This window comes from Asparagus officinalis, chromosome 2, assembly GCF_001876935.1.
Source record: "Asparagus officinalis chromosome 2, Aspof.V1, whole genome shotgun sequence".
NCBI classification, from domain to species: Eukaryota; Viridiplantae; Streptophyta; class Magnoliopsida; order Asparagales; family Asparagaceae; genus Asparagus; species Asparagus officinalis.
In genome coordinates, this window is record NC_033795.1 from 80,947,305 (window position 1) to 80,967,578 (window position 20,274).

General features: G+C 39.1%; 3 protein-coding genes and 1 pseudogene across 3 annotated transcripts; all 4 read left to right on the forward strand.

Moving 5' to 3' along the window:
- LOC109829686 (glutaredoxin-C1-like) lies at positions 9,056–9,538 on the forward strand. Its single transcript, XM_020396729.1, has one exon. The coding sequence runs from the start codon at positions 9,108–9,110 to the stop codon at positions 9,417–9,419; it is 312 nt and encodes a 103-aa protein (XP_020252318.1). The 5' UTR covers positions 9,056–9,107; the 3' UTR covers positions 9,420–9,538.
- Positions 12,526–12,868, forward strand: LOC109829687 (putative glutaredoxin-C14). The gene has a single exon (XM_020396730.1). It carries the CDS (start codon positions 12,526–12,528, stop codon positions 12,835–12,837), a length of 312 nt encoding a protein of 103 aa, XP_020252319.1. The 3' UTR covers positions 12,838–12,868.
- Positions 19,656–20,179, forward strand: LOC109829688 (putative glutaredoxin-C14). The gene has a single exon (XM_020396731.1). It carries the CDS (start codon positions 19,679–19,681, stop codon positions 19,988–19,990), a length of 312 nt encoding a protein of 103 aa, XP_020252320.1. The 5' UTR covers positions 19,656–19,678; the 3' UTR covers positions 19,991–20,179.
- The window catches only part of LOC109831404, a 990-nt pseudogene continuing 786 nt past the window's right edge, over positions 20,071–20,274 (forward strand).

A 20,274-nucleotide genomic window follows, 5' to 3' on the forward strand; every position in this document is an offset into this window, starting at 1 on the left:
AGATTGCTCTTTTTCAGCAGAAAAAAAAATATATTACAATTTGTATTTCCTGTACAATTACAACAATACAGATACATACAATTAAATACTGTATATATGAATACACAACCATCCCAAATATAATCAACGATTTATAGACAATCCATTCAAACCCAAAATACTACAATCCAACATAATGCACAGATCCACCATAATATAATCAATTCCAAGACATAATAAACAAATCCAACACGCATATAAGATTGTTCATTAACATCCAACACGCATATAAGTATTGTTATAACATCCAACACCATATAGTATTGTATATAACAGTAAAGTCTGTTCATTGCATTAGAAAATCCACAAAAAACCTCATAAACCTCATCGGTCGGTCCGTCGTCGGCAGTATCTCTATCCTGCGTAACGAAACGTGTCTGCTCCCTCCAGATATCTCCACTCTGAAATGGTCAAGTTGAATAATCATTAAGGGGTGTTTTAATAATATTAAAATATAAAGAATTTATATTTTAAGAAAAAAATAAGGTGTTAATGTGTAGGAGTTTTAGCATAAATAAAAATCTGGAGTACTCGGTACATCCCTCATATAAGTCCTTTCCACTATCTTTTAGTAGCTTCAATATTCGTTCTATTTCTGCGGAGGAATGCATATCATCAATATTTTTGGCACTTCCATCATCTCCTACTTCTTCAGCTTCAACTTCGATATCATCTTCACTTTTATCTCCGATATCATCCTCGACATTATCATCACCCTCAAATTCTCTAGGTCGAGGAAAAATATCATTCAACATTGTTTCTGTGTCATCTATTCGTTGTCCACCGGACGTACCGACACGCACATTTGGATCCTCATCTTCAGTGATACCTTCCCCATGCCAGTTCCAATATTTATATTTTTCATCAAAACCTGATTTCATTAGGTGGATCCGTATATCATTACTATTCAGCAATTTCAAATTCCTACACATGCAACAAGGACAATACATAGCACCACTTGCTAATTTTCTCGGATTCATTTCTGCATAACGTATGAAGGCTTCACATCCCTCCTTGTATCGTGTGTCACGAAATCTATGAAGCCGTGGGATATCTATCCATGATTTGTCAGGAATTACCCTCATCTGTAAATTATATATAATTATTAACTACGACAAATCACACAACTACTAGTACATTCATGACTCTTATACATACAAAACAAATCTAACATACGTTCATATATCATTTAACAATATAAATTTAGTTCTACATAAAATATATTTGAAACGTACGTAGAAACTAATTACACCAATTGATCGGCTGTCATAGGAAGGCTTCTATCCATTAAGAATATAGTAGTGCTTACATCCAACTTCATATACTTTGTATATTTTCATTTCTTGAAAATTTCGGCAGCACCTACCCGCTGTTCTCCCTGTACACTGTGCGGATGTTATTATGCGTATCAGCAATAGCCCGAAACGCAGAACAACATACGCTTATTGTACACGGAGAACAACGAATACGTGCTGCCAAAACTTTCAAGAATGAAAATATACAAAGTATACAAAGTTGGATGTATGCACTACTATATTCCTAACCCGTCCGAGAAGGACAGATCCAATAATTACGAATTTCAGTACCAATTTTTTATTCCTATAATATAAAATAAACGCTCATTTTTGGAAGAAAACTTCGTCTCCTACCCAAATCTGAGTCGTATATCATATATTATAAGTCCAAATAATTGGATGTAATTATTGGACGGAAGTCTAGGGATAACGTTATTTTTTTATTCACCTAAATTGGATTATAACACATTATAAAAATTTATAATGTGTTATATATCACTCTATTTTTTACAAAAAATTATTTCACATATTTTCACATCACAAACTTAAATAATCACACATACTTATAGCACGAATGAAACTTAAATGAGTTAGGGTTTATAAGTGTTTAAAACTCAATAATGATAACTAGTGTTGTTCAAATGAATTAACATGTATTTAATTAAGTTAGGATTTTCAGAATTGAACTCGTTTATTTTTCAACATAATTAGGGTTTTTAACCAAATTCAACAATAATTAATAATAAAATTGAAATTTCTAAAGCTCAGTAGAAAAATCATACCTTTTAAACTGATTTCCGCAACGGACACCGCCGAAGGAGGGGGGGTCGGGAGGTTCCGGAGGAGGGGGGGTCGGGAGGGGTTAACCAATCAACAACGAGCCCATGCATGAGGTGAATCAAATAGGAATATTATGAAAATGATAAGATATACAATTAGCATGGGAAACTAACTCGCAGGAATTTCAAGAAAGTAATCAATCGAACTCTCAAAGACTTGAGAGGAAACAATGAAAGGTTACCTACCGATTATGTCGGGATCCTCTCGGCCAACGAATGAATCCAAGATTCTCTGTCCTATATATACATGTATACCCACATGAGATTCTAGACACTATGTCTTTTAAAACTTTAACTTAAAACTTATATCATGGTATAAGCACTAGTAGAAAAACTAGCAACCTAGACGGAACAAACTAGACGGAATTTTTTTCCGTCTAGTTTGGGTCAAACTAGACGGAATTAATTCCGTCTAGTTTGTTCCGTCTAGGTTGAAACAAACTAGACGGAAAGTTCCGTCTAGTTTGTTAATCTAGACGGAAAGATCAACCTAGACGGAAATTCCGTCTAGGTTGCCTCAACCTAGACGGAAATTTCCGTCTAGGTTAAAGGTCAACCTAGACGGAATTTCCGTCTAGGTTGACTAGTCAACCTAGACGGAAATTCCGTCTAGGTTGACCTTTAACCTAGACGGAAATTTCCGTCTAGGTTGAGGCAACCTAGACGGAATTTCCGTCTAGGTTGATCTTTCCGTCTAGATTAACAAACTAGACGGAACTTTCCGTCTAGTTTGTTTCAACCTAGACGGAACAAACTAGACGGAATTAATTCCGTCTAGTTTGACCCAAACTAGACGGAAAAAAATTCCGTCTAGTTTGTTCCGTCTAGGTTGCTAGTTTTTCTACTAGTGTATATGTGTATGTGTATGTATGTATGTAAGCATGTGTATATATATGTTCAAAATTCAGATAGTATTACCTAGTTTTGTTTAAAATAGTAAATGCACAACTGACATTCATTCAATGTGGTGCTTAAATATCAACAAAACTAATTAAAAAGATCAAATGTCATGCATACACTGAATATGTCTAGTTTAGAAAAAAATCTAGAATTTCCATAAAGCAATGCTAAACACCCAAAAAGAATCATTAATATATAAAATGTGAGAGCACTACAGAAAGTAGATTCAAATCTTATCAAATAAACAACAGGCATTCTGGTATGAAAAATCCAGTACACTATGTACTTTAGGAATGAAAAAGCTCATAGAATAGGACTTATGCCTGTTAGGTTGGAGGTGGATACCAACCTCCGACGACGGAGGAGCTCCGACGAGCTCCAGGTGAGCGCAGGCGAAGATGGAAGCAAGCTCGAGCAGATGAGCTCGATCGACGAACGCGATGGTGGATTGGGGCGAATCCGACCCTCGCGACAGTGATGCCGACCTCCGCGTTCTGATGCACCGACGATCGCGTGTTGGGCGCCCACACTCGCGTCCAGGCTGTCGCCAGCCCATCCATCCCCCCTATAAAAACCCCCCCTTGGCCCTAGGGTTTGGGTTGCTTCTTCTCCCCTTTTTCCCTTGGCGGCAGATCCCTTAACGCAGCAGCGTTTCTTCTCTTAAAATCGCAGCAGCGATTTTCCAATTTAATCCCAGCTCTTCAACAGTGGTTGTTGGCGGATTTAAGAAGAGAGAGAAAAGAGAAGAGAGAGAATCTTTTCCCATCTCTCAAAGTTTTGAGGGGGAAATTAAAGAGGGATTTATATTGTGGGTATTAACACTGTAGCTACAGTGTTTGTTTGAGGAATCTCAGTTTAGAGATTTGCTCTTGATTTGTAATTTCTTGTTAGATTAAATAAGAAATTGACTGTGTGGCTCCCGAGGACGTAGGCAGTTGCCGAACCTCGTAAATCTTGGTGTACTGTTCTTTATACTGCGTTTCTGTTGCATTAGGGATTTCGGCGTTAAATTTCCAATAACTGGTATCAGAGCGTGAAACGATCTAGAGGAAGTCAGATTCAAGTGGGAGCCATGGCCGCAGATGAAGGGAAAATAAGACTTGAGAAATTTGATAGAACAGATTTTGGATTCTGGAAAATGCAGATAGAAGATTATCTGTATCAGAAAAATCTGTATCAACCACTATCGGGGAAGAAGCCGGATTCAATGAAGGAAGAAGAGTGGAACCTTCTGGATAGACAAGCCCTCGGAGTTATCAGATTGACGTTGACTCGCAATGTTGCGTTCAACATAGCGAAGGAGAAGACCACGGCAGGTCTTATGGCAGCACTCTCAAACATGTATGAGAAGCCATCAGCCGCGAACAAAGTTCATTTGATGCGGCGGTTATTCAATCTGAAAATGGCGGGAGGCGCGTCAGTAGCACAACACCTCAATGAACTTAATACGGTTACAACCCAATTGAGTTCAGTTGAGATTGAGTTTGATGATGAAGTTCGGGCGTTGATACTTTTGTCTTCCCTACCAGAGAGTTGGAACGCTACAGTCACAGCTGTGAGTAGCTCATCGGGAAGCAACAAGTTGAAGTTTGACGACGTTCGTGATTTGGTTCTCAGTGAGGAGATCCGACGGCGAGAGACTGGTGAAGCTACAACCTCTTCAGTATTGCATACAGAGTCAAGAGGTAGAAATTCAACCAGAGGAAACGGACGAGGAAAATCAAACTACAGAGGTAGATCAAAGGACAGGAGGTCCAAATCAAGGAATCCAAGCAACAGCTCGAAGGCTATCGAGTGTTGGAATTGTGGAAAGACCGGGCATTACAAGAATCAGTGCAAGAGTGCACAGAGAGATAAGGAAGCGAAGGCAGAGGTGAATGTCACCTCCACTTCAGGAGGAGACGACGTATTGATATGCTCTTTGGAGAGCAAGGAGGAATCTTGGGTGTTAGATTCAGGAGCGTCGTTCCATGCTACCTCTCAGAAAGAATTCTTCGAGAAGTATACCCCCGGAAATCTTGGATACGTTGGTGATGATAAACCATGTGCTATTGTGGGCAAAGGCGTGGTGAAAATTAAGTTGAACGGGTCTGTATGGGAGCTGAAGGATGTCAGGCATATTCCCGACCTGAGAAAGAACTTAATATCCGTAGGCCAGTTGGCTGGCGAAGGATATACCACGACCTTCCATGGAGATGATTGGAAGATCTCAAAGGGCGCAATGACGATTGCCCGAGGCAGGAAGACTGGTACCCTGTATATGACAGCAGGTGCACGTTGTTTGATCTCAGTTGCAGCAAGCAATGAGACTTCAAAGCTGTGGCACCAGAGACTCGGTCATATGAGTGAAAAGGAGATGAAGATCATGCACACAAAGGGAAAACTCCCAGGACTGCAGTCAGTGGAGATGGATATGTGTGAAGAATGTATACTTGGAAAGCAGAAGAGAGTCAGCTTTCAGACGAGTGGCAGAACCCCCAGGAAGCAGAAGTTAGAGCTCGTTCACTCAGATGTGTGGGGACCAACAACCACCGCGTCCATTGATGGGAAACACTACTTCGTGACTTTCATCGATGATCACTCTCGGAAAGTATGGGTCTACTTTCTGAAACATAAGTCAGAAGTATTTGAAGCTTTCAGGAGATGGAAAGCTATGGTCGAGAATGAGACTGGTCTGAGAATAAAGAAGCTCAGGACCGACAATGGTGGTGAATATGAAGACACCGGATTCAAGAAGTTCTGCTATGAGCACGTGATCAGAATGGAGAGAACCGTGCCCGGCACGCCTCAGCAAAATGGTGTAGCTGAGCGGATGAACCGAACGTTGACAGAGAGAGCCAGAAGTATTCGAGTACAGTCAGGCCTACCGAAGCAGTTCTGGACAGAAGCGGTCAACACAGCAGCTTACTTGATCAACCGAGGTCCATCGGTTCCATTGGAGCACAGAATACCAGAGGAGGTATGGTGCGGAAAGGAGGTAAAACTCTCACATCTTAAAGTTTTCGGTTGTGTAGCTTACGTGCACATTAGTGATCAAGGCAGGAATAAGCTTGATCCCAAGTCAAAGAAATGCACTTTCATCGGTTATGGTGAAGATGAGTTCGGCTACCGCATTTGGGACAACGAAAACAAGAAGGTGATCAGGATCAGAGATGTGATATTCAACGAGAAGGTGATGTACAAGGACATGCACAAGACTGACGACTCAGAGAGCGAGTCCACATTTATAGATGCAGATGATGTCCCGAGTAACCTCTCGGAAGAACCCAATGCAGAGGGTCCTCAGCAAGAAGAGCCTGTTGGACAAGATGGTGCGCAGGAGCCCGACGCACCAGCTCCGATATTAAGAAGATCTTCTCGTCCTCCTGTACCCAACAGGAGATACATAAACTATCTGTTGTTGACAGATGGTGGGGAGCCTGCAAGCTTTGATGAAGCTTGTCAGGGTGGAGATGCGAGCAAGTGGGAGCTTGCAATGAAAGATGAGATGAAGTCTCTCATATCAAACCAGACGTGGGAACTAGCTGAGTTGCCCACGGGTAAGAAGGCACTCCACAACAAATGGGTGTACCGGGTGAAAGAGGAGCAGGATGGTTCCAGAAGATATAAAGCCCGGCTAGTTGTCAAAGGTTTCCAGCAGAAGGAAGGAATTGACTACACCGATATTTTCGCTCCCGTGGTGAAGCTAAATACTATCAGGACCGTGATGAGTATTGTAGCAATTGAAGATCTTCATCTCGAGCAGTTAGACGTGAAGACGGCGTTTCTTCACGGAGATCTAGAAGAGGAGATATACATGCACCAGCCAGAAGGTTTCTCAGAAGAAAAGAAGAAAAAGAACCTGGTGTGCAGACTCAAGAAGAGCTTGTATGGCCTGAAACAAGCCCCAAGACAGTGGTACAAGAAGTTTGACGGCTTTATGCACAAGGAAGGTTTCCAGAAGTGCAACGCCGACCACTGTTGCTACTTCAAAAGATATCAGTCCAGCTATATCATCCTACTGCTGTATGTTGATGATATGTTGGTTGCAGGAGCAGATATGAAAGATATCAAGAGTTTGAAGCAGCAGCTGTCAAAGGAGTTTGACATGAAGGACTTGGGTCCAGCGAAGAAGATCCTTGGAATGCAAATCACGAGAGATAAGAAGAGAGGTCTCTTGCAGTTATCTCAGACGGAGTACATCAACCGTGTTTTGCAGAGATTTAACATGGGCGACGCCAAGCCTGTGAGCACACCCTTGGCCAGTCATTTTCATCTATCGAAGGATCAGTCTCCTCAGACAGAAGAAGAGAAAGAGAGTATGGCTCAGGTTCCTTACGCCTCAGCTATCGGAAGTTTGATGTACGCAATGGTCTGTACGAGACCAGACATTGGCCATGCAGTGGGAGTGGTCAGCCGGTTTATGTCGAATCCAGGAAAAGCTCATTGGGAAGCGGTCAAGTGGATTCTGAGATATCTACGAGGCACCACACAGAAGTGTTTGCACTTTGGTAAGGGAGAGGTAGAAGTGCAAGGGTACGTAGATGCAGACTTCGGCGGCGAAGTTGATCACCGAAGAAGCACCACCGGCTATGTATTCACCGTTGGAACTACAGCTGTTAGTTGGATGTCACAGGTACAAAAGATCGTTACCCTATCCACTACAGAAGCTGAGTATGTTGCAGTGACTGAAGCCAGTAAAGAGATGATATGGCTTCAGGGTTTGTTGACAGAGCTGGGATTCAAACAGGAGAAGAATGTTTTGCACAGTGATAGCCAGAGTGCGATACACTTGGCGAAGAATTCTGCATTTCATTCTAGAACGAAGCATATTGCGCTTCGGTACCACTTCATCAGATCCCTGTTGGAAGATGACGTGTTGAAACTGGAAAAGATTCCAGGAAGTAAGAATCCAGCAGATATGTTAACAAAGACGGTGACAGTTCAGAAACTGGAGTTGTGCGCAACTTCAGTTGGCCTTCATGCATAGACGATGAAGGCAGAGCCACACAGGAGAGGAGCTTGATGGGATAGCCTGTTGACGTCGGTTTGGTCTCCAAGTGGGAGATTGTTAGGTTGGAGGTGGATACCAACCTCCGACGACGGAGGAGCTCCGACGAGCTCCAGGTGAGCGCAGGCGAAGATGGAAGCAAGCTCGAGCAGATGAGCTCGATCGACGAACGCGACAGTGGTTTGGGGCGAATCCGACCCTCGCGACAGTGATGCCGACCTCCACGTTCTTATGCACCGACGATCGCGTGTTGGGCGCCCACGCTCGCGTCCGTTCGTGCGCTGGCGACAGGCTGTCGCCAGCCCATCCATCCCCCCTATAAAAACCCCCCCTTGGCCCTAGGGTTTGGGTTGCTTCTTCTCCCCTTTTTCCCTTGGCGACAGATCCCTTAACGCAGCAGCGTTTCTTCTCTTAAAATCGCAGCAGCGATTTTCCAATTTAATCCCAGCTCTTCAACAGTGGTTGTTGGCGGATTTAAGAAGAGAGAGAAAAGAGAAGAGAGAGAATCTTTTCCCATCTCTCAAAGTTTTGAGGGGGAAATTAAAGAGGGATTTATATTGTGGGTATTAACACTGTAGCTACAGTGTTTGTTTGAGGAATCTCAGTTTAGAGATTTGCTCTTGATTTGTAATTTCTTGTTAGATTAAATAAGAAATTGACTGTGTGGCTCCCGAGGATGTAGGCAGTTGCCGAACCTCGTAAATCTTGGTGTACTGTTCTTTATACTGCGTTTCTGTTGCATTAGGGATTTCGGCGTTAAATTCCCAACAACGCCATCCCCAGATTGAATCTTTGTCCAATAACAACTTGATAAAATTCAACAAATCGAGTCACTTTCAAACCAATGATCATATGTGCATCCTGTAAATATCAAGAAATGTCGCAAAACCGCACAGTGTGTAATTTATTTTCTTTATAATATTTCAAATCAGCATCTTCCCATGCTATATAAATAAGCACCCAAAGTACCTCAAATTGCATCACAACCCAGGTCTTCTCTTCCTCAAAAAACACTAAACACACACTTCAATTTTTCCTCAAGAAATGGAGAGGGTGAACAATTTAGCCTCAGAGAGTGCAGTGGTGATCTTCAGCAAGAGCTCATGTTGCATGTGCCACACAACCGAGAGGCTCTTCTCTGAGCTCGGTGTCAAAACCGTTGTCCACGAAATAGATGAGATCGCAAATGGGAAGGAGATTGAGCAGGCACTTTCTCGTCTGACTGGACGCACTACACCTGTGCCTGCTGTGTTCATCGGTGGGAGATTGATCGGGTCTACTGATAAAATTATGTCCCTTCATCTCAGTGGTAACCTGATCACACTGCTCAAAGATGCTGGAGCAATCTGGCTCTAAGTTTGTCAAAATCTGATCAAAATCCGATAACATGATATTATTAATATTATTGTTGTTGCCGTAAACCTATTTTGAGTAGTGAAGCTTTGAGAGTTGCAAGTTTACTGTATTCTATTTCTAATGAGTAATGCATAACTATAGCTTATCATATCTACATTACTCTGAAATTCAGTCTGCTTATACTGTGCGTATACTGGCGGTTAATGACTAAGAATATGAAAACATGAAGAAATACATATGGGTTCGTAATATTGTACAAAGAAATACTATGTATTTCTCTCTTGAATACCATGTGATGTTTCCAGGGACAAGAAGAAATAATTGCTCATATAATTTCTCATGCGACATAGTTTTATTTGAGTTCCTTTTTTGATAAGTTACTGGACCTAATAATTCGTCGGAAATGCTCTCGGAGAACTTTCAGATGTAGTTATCCTTGTTAAGACTGAACAATAACTTTCCTATGCTGATTTTGAGACTATGCTTGTGCAAATAATTTCAGAATTGATGTAAGATAAAAGGATCCTCATCTTATTGCTAAAGGTAACATATGTTGACACTGTTCTAATGGGTGTTTCGAGCAGCTGGTGATCCTGAATGCAGTAAAAAGTTACAAATAAGTAATTTCTTGCAATGTCACAGGATAGTTTTGTAATATCCTATTTTCCTCATGTCAAGCCCATGGCGCGTGCAAACCGTGGGACCCACCGAGAGCAACTCGATGTTGGCTTAAACTGTCAAAATGCTAGCACTAGTTGTCCTTGGACCTTGGGCTTTTCTCTATTTAAACCACTAACATTTCATCACACTAGTCCATGTAGGACTAAAGTGGGGGTGTCACAATCACCTTACCTTACAAAGACGACGTCCTCGTTGTCACAACATGACAATTGACACATCCCAGTGTCACTGCCAGACGATGTAGACTCTAAAGGTGGCTTCTACGGGCTCTCGAGGTGGCTCCCACCGTATCCACGTGGTGTAGCACTTAGCCCCGTATAGCGCTTAGCTCCACACTTTCGGCTAGCAACTGCTCTGATACCATTTTATCAAGCAATCGGCCCATGGGCCTGTTGGCACGTACAAGTCGTGGGACCCACCGAGAACAACTCGATGTTGGCTTAAATCAACCGCCAAAATACTAGCACTAGTTGTCCTTGAACCTTGAGTTTTTCTCTATTTAAACCACTAACATTTCTTCACACTAGTCCATGTGGGACTAAAGTGGGGTGTCACACCTCATGCATATAAAGAACAATTCTCCAATGCCCCTTATGTAAATCTTTTAGTGGTCATTTATGTCATCATCATTAATAAAATTTACAGGTTTGTCCAGGGACTTGCGAACAGTTCCAAGGTAAAAAAAAATCTAACTAAGCAAAAACATACAGGTTGCTAACTCATCTATGAACTTTGGTACGATCTATGTTCCGAATATAACAAAGCAAATGCCTGCAACCTGGTTTTGATCAATCATCATTTGATTGTGTCTCTCATGACATTCTGTGACAAATTTAATGTGAAAATTACTGTAAATACTTGAAAGCTAAAATACATAATACGTATATAAATACTCTCCGATAAGGCCTGACCATAACAAAGCTTAAGAAATATTATGTACGGATATGTTCTTCTCTTGATATTGTTCTAGCAACATGCATAGATGAAACCTCCGTGTGTGAAAGTGAGAGAATCAAATCTATGTTAGGATAATGACCATCCTATAAAGAAGTTATCATTCGTATCACCACATTTTGGGTATTCTAGAACTAGCACAAAGAGAAAATATACATATATTCCATATCGCAAGTCATTTCACTTATCCTTGTGCTACTCTGTGGTTTTATCTGTGTGCTTATAGTCACTGGTTAGTTTCACTTTATCTCAAGAGAAGTGATGAATCGTAAACTGAACCGTCCTTGTGCTTCTATGTTTTCGTGGCAATTACATTAGTTGACATTCTCATCCCACTCAGTTTACAGATTCTAGAAGGACTAGTGTTGTTCAGTAGCTAGGTTACTTTCTTAATCTTATTGAACAAGTCCTATACACAGACCTCTTAATTTATGTCAGTTTATTTCTGGCCGTCAATAATTTTAGATGTATATATTTGATTTCTACTTAAGTTTAAACAGGTTTATTTGTCATTAGTATGTCTCAACATAAGTTAAAAGTTCAGGTGATGTCGGTAGATTTTAGCTTTCAGTATAGATAATGTACAAATATTTGGATATAAATAGAACTAAAAATAGTTATAAACTTCATGCACATACTGATTTGATAATAAAATACTTACAGCATGATTTTTCCTTAACATGGTTATGAAATACCAACAAGTGATTAAAGCAACAAGTGATTTTTCCTTAACATGGTTATGAAATACCAACAAGTGATTAAAGCAACAAGTGATTTTTCCTTAACATGGTTATGAAATAGCCAATCAATAGAACTACATAACGAGGTAGATAAAGGTTATGAAATACCAACAAGTGATTAAAGCAAGGAAAATCATACATCAACATTTTGAAGAATTATCTAGTCGGAAGTTGTATATTTAAGATACAAGTTTCAATTAGGCTAGAAAAATATGTCTAGCTAGAATCTCCATAAACCACTCAAAGAGATTATTAATAAGTCCTTGTGAAAATGAATTCCTACAATATTTCGTTTAATAATTTCATGAAGAGCCTATGGTATAGTTGAATTTTCATAATTAATCGACCATATTCATATGTAGTCTTTGTTGTTGATTTCAGCAGTGAGACCAAAAACAATAGATATGTGAAAGAAGCAGCGGGTGCATTTTAATGGCCTTCTTCATATGTACGATGCTCTTGGAATGATGCAAATCTCAACTTTATCATTGCTCATTTAAGGAAATACAACACACCATTCTCATTGATCCGATAAAAACTTTTAAAAAGTTTTGAAAAGGGCATTTCAGGTATATCACAACATATTTGCAGAAAAAATCTCCAACTTTCTATTCATTTCCCATTCAAACATGGGCTACATTGACCTTTTCCTGGCTATATAAACCACTGATCCAATAATATCAAACTCAAAATTTAAGAAGACATCCATCGCCAAATAAACTTCTTAAACAATGGAGAGAGTGATGAGCTTGGCCTCAAAACATGCAGTTGTGATCTTCAGCAAAACCTCATGCTGCATGTGTCACACTGTTCAAAGTCTATTCTATGATCTTGGTGTTAACATTGTCATCCATGAGCTTGATCAAGAGCCAAGAGGGAGAGATATAGAGGGAGCTCTAGTTCAGCTTTTGGGCCCCAACACAGCAATCCCAACAGTGTTCATCGGAGGGATGCTGATCGGATCCACTGAAAGGATCATGTCACTTCACCTTGGAGGAGATCTCATCCCTTTGCTTCGCAGTGCAGGGGCTATCTGGCTCTAATTATCAGTCTGCATCCCGATACGACGACAGAAATTGAATAAATGTTTCCTTAAATCCTGTGGTAATCATGATTTTGCCATATTACATGTAACGGAAGTAATGTATCTGTAACGGGAAGTATACATAAGATGAGATAATATGTACTTCCTTTTTTCTTATTTTTGATGAAAATAATTATGAGAAACAAAATTTTATAAATTGAATCGACACATGATGGCGAACTCCTAAGATGCACAACATGTTATTGTTTGATCACTTTGTATTTAAAAGGAGACAGCTGTGTATTTTAGAGGAAAATATTATCCCCTACCTAAGTCAATTCTAGTGCCCACTGTATACGTAAAGGTTGTTCTTTATATCTGAGTATGACGACCGTCATTTTTTCCATCACCACATTTTCTCAGGATTGAAGCTTTTGTCTAATAATAATCAAGATAAAGAGGGAGGGGGGAAATCAACTCACTTTCAAATCCATGATCAGATGAGCATTCTCTTTATATATTTTCTGATGTCCAAAAATTCCTGAAACTAATAGTTTGTAAACAATATTTTCAGATATAATTGCTCATAGCTGGTTTGAACAATAACACACTTCATAGACTTTCAAAAGCCTGTACTTTAAATTTAGACTATATACGAAATAATGTCTGAACAGACAGGTCAAGAAAATCATCATTCTATTGACATGTAAACATAGATATGCAGACACAGGTCAAATTGGTCATTTGAACGGCTGTTCATCTTGCATGCAGTAAAAAGTACAGGTATGTAAATTTCAGTTCCAATGTTAATGCTGCAGTTTATTTGAATGCTTATGTGTGCTTTGCTTCCAAACATAACAAACAAAATATTTGTAATCTGATTTGATCGATCAGCCATATTTGATTGTATATATACATTCTTGCGATCACACGTTTAATGCAAAAACATCTGTTTCTTGGTACAACCATTTGGCATAGAACTTGCTACTCTTACAACTCTAACTCTAGTGTTTAGGAATTCACATGTGAAATATTGCATATAAACGAAAACCAGGGTGAACAATAGTAACATTATCCTGACATATCAAGTAGGGATCTCATCCTTGAATTTGAATCACCCAGTAATGGAAGATCTTGTTCGTTATCAGCTCACTGAATCTAAGCTTGAGAAATATCATGTACACCTAATGCACATGAAGCGTATAAACTATTTACATGATTTCATAGATATTCATATGTCAAGGTCACTGTTAGCCTCTCTGCATGGGATGTCGCTTTCATGCATGCATGACAGTGAGGGAATCATATCTATATTCATAAAATGATAATCCTATAAAGACTTATCATTGGTATTTCCACATTTCGGGATCCTAGAGCACAAAAGAGAACACAGATATATGTTCCATTCGCGTCTCGTGTCTCTTCTCCTCGTGCAACTTTTGGTGCTATGTTGAAGCTAGCTAAAAACCAGAACTCTCAGGCTTTATCCATGTGCTTATGGTTACTAATTAATTCACTTTATCTTAAGAAAAGTAAATTACTATAAAATGAACCGTCCTTGTGCTTCTATTTTTTTGTGGGCTATTTCAATACTTGACATTCCTAGCCAGTGTCTAGATTCTTTAAGTACTAGTTCAGTAGCTAGTTTGCTTTATGAATCTTATATTGAACAAGTTTATTTGGAGACATCTTTAAGAAAATGTTGCTATATTTTGGACCTTTAATATTAATTTCATCTTTCACAAAGGAGGGAAGTACTTTAATTTGTAATAGGTATATTGCTCTCATGTTCCAAATATGTTCAAAAGTACAGATAATATAACCCAATTCCTTTAACATAGTTAATGTACAGATAGTTGAATATCAATAGAACTATTTAAAAAGATAGATAAAGGTCATATATGCACGTTATCGTTTTACCAATAAACGATTAAAGCAGAGAAAATCATATAGCAATATCTTGGAGTTTATCTGGCGGGAAATTATATGAGTAGTACATGTTCTGATAAGGATGGAAATATATGTCTAGGCTAGGAAAAATGCAGAACTTCCATAAACCAATGCAATACAATCAAAGAGATATGCCCTTGTAAAATTAACTTCCGAGAATCTTTTAGTCAGTGGTTTGTTTTCATGAGGATGAGGAGCCTTTTGTATTATCGTAATTATCCACAATGAAGAAAGTCATAATCCTTGTTTATTGAATGCAGGAGTGATGCTGAAAACAGGAAACATGTACGGATACACGAATGTGCATTTCGTTGCTTTTTCATCCGTACAATATTCTTCAAGTGATGTGACTTGGAATACAAATCCCAACTTTATCATTGCCCATTTAAGGAATAAAGCACACCATTTTCTAGCTCCAATCAAAACTTTAAAAAGTTTCGAGAGGGCATTTCGGGTATATCACAACACATTCCTGAAAAATCTATATCTTTAAACCAGTGACCCAATAATATAAAATCAAGATTCAAGAAGGCACGCTTAGTTAAATAACTTCATAAGTTACGGAGAGAGTGATGAGGTTGGCCTCAAAACATGCAGTAGTGATCTTCAGCAAAAGCTCATGTTGCATGTGTCACACTATTAAAAGTCTATTTCATGATCTTAGAGTTAACATTGTAATCCATGAGCTTGATCAAGAGCCAAAAGTGAGAGATATAGAGAGAGCTCTAGTTCAGTTTATGGGTCCCGACATGGCCATCCCTTCAGTGTTCATAGGAGGGACGTTGATCGGGTCAACTGATAGGATCATGTCGCTTCATCTTGATGGATATCTCATACCTTTGCTTCGCAGTGCAGGGGCTATCTGGCTCTAATTTATCAGTCTGCATTCTGATCAGGGCCGGCCCCGAGGTTTGGGTTGCCCTAACCCAATCCAATTTTGGTTGTCCCTTATATTAAAAATTTGGTACAAATAATAACGATAAAAATGAATACATATAATACTATTTAGCGTTCTATATTGGGCTCAAACTGATAATATTCTCTTGCAAAATCAATATTCATATAAGAAAAAATTACATTTGTGCTACAATTTAATTCAAAGAAAAACACTTCTCCCTGAATTTTTTGAAGCGAATTCTTCAATTAAGTCATCATACTCGAGTTTCTAGAAGTATTCATTTTCAATTGATATCATTACCAATCCATTCAATCAATCATGTGACATGGTAGTGCGATGATAACATATATGAAATCACAACAATCAACTAAACTGATACCGGAACGAAGACTTAGCAATATCATTATTATTAAAACAATCAAACAATTAATCTAGATAGCAATCCAATAATATGAATGTCATCAAATCAAAGTTAAATTGAGATTATAATTAAAACCAAATAGAAATATATCAGATTATCATCCATTAGGATTTTCGAGTTTTAGATGACTAGAAGGGAGATGAACTTTTTAACAAGTAAACATTATTTCCTCTTTCTATCTTTTAACTTTGATAAGCTTCTTTTAAACTTATGGAGACCGTGAGAAACTAGTCAGAAGGCATAACTATGTCATCTAAATAGCTAAATCAAATCTAATTTCCAGTTTCAAAACAAAAAACTAGACGAAACCACCCAAACATCATAACCCTTAATTCAATAACTAATATTCAGCCAAGATTCAAAATCAAAAATCTTAATTTCATTGCAAAACATCAAAACTCCAAATTTTTGTCCAAAAAACCCCTAAAATTATTTATTTAAAAAATTACCTAATTGTGTTTCTTTGATGGACTAATCGGCCGTCTGGGTCGATAAGTCGATTCAGATTCTCTCCGTCTTTTGGGTGACTGGATTGGACTGTCAGAGGAGGAGTCAGCAGGGTGGTCCGAAGGATGGGAGCAGAGACGGGAAGGAGGAGTTGGAGGCTGACGAAACAAAGACGGCGGAACAGAGCGGTGTCTCCGTCGATTCAGATTCTCTCCATTTTTTTTTCTTTTTTTGTGAGCGGCGGAACAGAGACGAGAAGGAGGAGAGGAGGCTGATGGAAATAAAGGAGGAGTTGGGTAGGGCCTTGGGTATTAATAAGAGTTTTTTACAAATAGAACCCCTAATAATTTTTACATAAAAGTCCTCTTACAAAGTCCACTTCGAAAATTATTACGGTTTAAGGGGTGAATGATGTAATTACGATGGTTGCCCCCCAGCCCTGGGTTGCCCCAGCCCCGGGGCTCGAGGGCTTACCCTAGGGCCGGCTCTGATTCTGATATGATGATAGAAATTAAAAAAATGTTTCCTTAAATCCTATAAGCATAATCGAATACCTCCAGAAGCCCTACTATTCATCTTCTTCAAATCTTGTCCTCCATATCAGCGGGTTTCTCTTGTAACTCAGGAGTCTCCTCCAAATTCTGTGCATCCAACCCGTCACCTGACACATTCACAAACTGAAATTGATCTTGTGATCGAACTTCTGAATATCAATCTTCGTGTTATTGATGCTCAGACTCTGTATCATCTTTGTAAGAGACGAACCTGATGTGCTTGCTTCTCACATGTTATCGATCTAACTCTTCAAATAGGAATTCTTCACCGAATCCTTCGAACAAGCCTCAAGCCAAACCTGAGACTCTGATACCACTTGTTGTGCGCGGTGAAAGCTCGAAACCACACGAACAAGAACGAGATAAATCATAACTAATAAGCCAAACACAATACCACAGCAAGACAAACGAATTTTACGTGATTTTACAAGTTGTCTACGTTCACGGGGCAAGGAGGGGGAGTTCTTACTATTAGAAATCAAGAGAATACAAATAGGGTTACAAATCTCACCAAATAAACCCTAAAATAAAGCCTCTAGATCTCTTACAACTCTCCCACAATTGGATGCAGCAATCCCCTCTCAAAGACTGCTCAAAACGTCCTTGCTTAATCCTAATTAATTAGGATTAGGATTATATATCAACTCAGAACGAAACGGGTTAAAAAACTAAACTCAACTACAGATCCGACTCGCGGTCGACCGCAGAACCACGCGCGGTCGACCGGATCCAACGACCGACTAAAAACCCCTACAGGGTTTGGCCGGTTTACCGCAGAACCCATCGTGGTCGACCGTGAAAAGTTTAAAGACTTTTCTCAGTCATGTGCACGTTTGTGGTCGACCGCCGTGTCATCCGCAGTCGACTGCGAAACTGCCAGAATGTCTCCTGTTGTTTTTCCTGCGGTCTTCGTCGCTGTGCTCGCCATTTCTTCAAGAGTTAGATTAGATGACTAGTTTTAGATTAAAACTAGGGTGCGGTCTTATAAGTCTACTTAATCGGGTTTTTTATTCAGGAGAGCTCTGTTATAGTGAGGAAGTTCCATCTCGCAAGAAGGAAAAGTGGATGTAGGATCGAATCACTACGAAATCTTATATGTTTGTAGTTAGTTGTTTTTTGTTTTTTTGGTATTGTTGCTCATTATCTATTTATCGTTCTTTTTATGCTGCATAATCTGTGATAAAGTGAAAAATTGTAGGCAATCCTATTCATCTCACTCTAGGCTTACATCTCAAATCCAACAATAATGACGTATAAAGTAGGGACCTCGTCCGTAAATCTGCACCCAGCAATGAAAGGCCTTGTTCATTAACAGCTCACTAAATCTAAGCTTGAGAAATACCATCTACGCATAATGCGCGCACATTAAGCACGTAAACTTTTTCTTCATGGTTTCTCGATATCCATACGTCAATGTTGCTGTTAGCCTCACTGCTTGGGATGCCACTTCCCACCCACGGTTGTGAGGGAATCAAATCTGTGTTCAGGCAATCATAATCCTATAAAGACATGTCATTCGTATCGCCGCATTTGGGCATTCTAGAGCGTGAAAGATTACAAGGATACATTCGATCCGTGCATCCGTGAAAGATAACCAGCACTCTCAGGCTTTATCTATGTGCTTATGATTGCTAGCTAATTCACTCTATTTTAAGGAAATTAAGTAACATGCTATTACAATAGTTGACATTCCCATCCCACTCAGTATACAGCTGCTAATTTGCTTTAAGAATCTTATAAAAAAAATGTCCTCCTATGGAGACATCTTTAAGAAAATGTTCGGATTGCTAATATTAATTTTATCTTTCACAAAGTAAGGAGGGAAGCGATTTAGTTTGAAATAGGTATATTTCTCATCAATCGCGTCTCAAGATATGTGTAAAGTTCAGATAATATTACCAAGTTCCCTTAATTAACATAGTTGGTGTACAAATAGTTGAATATCAATAGAACTATTTAAAGAGATAGATAAAATTTCATGCACAATGAAAGAAATCATATAACAATTCCTTGGAGTATATCTGGTGAGAAATTATAAGGGAATATATGTCTAGGCTTGGGAAAGTGCAGATTTTCCAGAGACCAATATTGCGATACAATCAAAGCGATCAATATGTCCTTGTAAAATTGAATTCCGAGAGTCTTTTAGTCAGTGGTTTGTTTTCATGAGGATGAGGAGCCTTTTTTTATTATCATAATTATCCACAATGAAAGAAAGTCATAATCCTTGTTTATTGAATGCAGCAGTGAGGCTGAAAACAGGAAACATGCACAGATACATGAATGTGCATTTCATTACTTTTTCATCCGTACAATATCCTTCAAGCCATGTGAGTTGGAATACAAATCTAAACTTTATCATTGCCCATTTAAGGAATAAAGCACACCATTCTCTAGCTCCAATCAAAACTTTTAAAAAGTTCCGGGAGGGCATTTCGGGTATATCACAACACATTCCTGAAAAATCTATACTTTTCCCTATCCATCTCCAATTCAAACATAGCCTTTCCCTCGGCTATATAAACCAGTGATCCAATAATATAAAATCAAGATTCAATAAGACACGCTTAGTTAAATAACTTCATAAGCTATGGAGAGAGTGATGAGCTTGGCCTCAAAGCATGCAGTAGTGATCTTCAGCAAAAGCTCATGTTGCATGTGTCACGCTATTAAAAGTCTATTTCATGATCTTGGTGTTAACATTGTAATTTATGAGCTTGATCAAGAGCCAAAAGGGAGAGATATAGAGAGAGCACTGGTTCAGTTTGTGGGCCCCAACACGGCCATCCCTTCAGTGTTCATAGGAGGGACGTTGATCGGGTCAACTGATAGGATCATGTCGCTTCATCTTGATGGAGATCTCATCCCTTTCCTCCGCAATGCAGGGGCTATCTGGCTCTAATTAACGGTCTATGATGATAGAAATTAAATAAATGTTTCTTCAAATCCTATAGCAATCATGTTTTCGCAATATTACATGTAATGGAAGTAATACATCTGTAACGGTAAGTAATCCATAGCATGAGATAATATGTACTTTGTTTTTTCCGATTTTTTATGAAAATAATTATGAGAAACAAAATTTTATGAACTGAATGGTCACACCCTTTCTTTTCTAAGTTCACTTGAGCATACTAGAGGCTACTTAGATCATAAGATAAAATCTTAAACTGGATGCTAGATAAA

Excerpts from the sequence above, each read along its gene's own strand:
- LOC109829686 (XM_020396729.1), top strand. The coding sequence starts at position 9,108 with ATGGAGAGGGTGAACAATTTAGCCTCAGAGAGTGCAGTGGTGATCTTC.
- LOC109829687 (XM_020396730.1), top strand. The coding sequence starts at position 12,526 with ATGGAGAGAGTGATGAGCTTGGCCTCAAAACATGCAGTTGTGATCTTC.
- LOC109829688 (XM_020396731.1), top strand. The coding sequence starts at position 19,679 with ATGGAGAGAGTGATGAGCTTGGCCTCAAAGCATGCAGTAGTGATCTTC.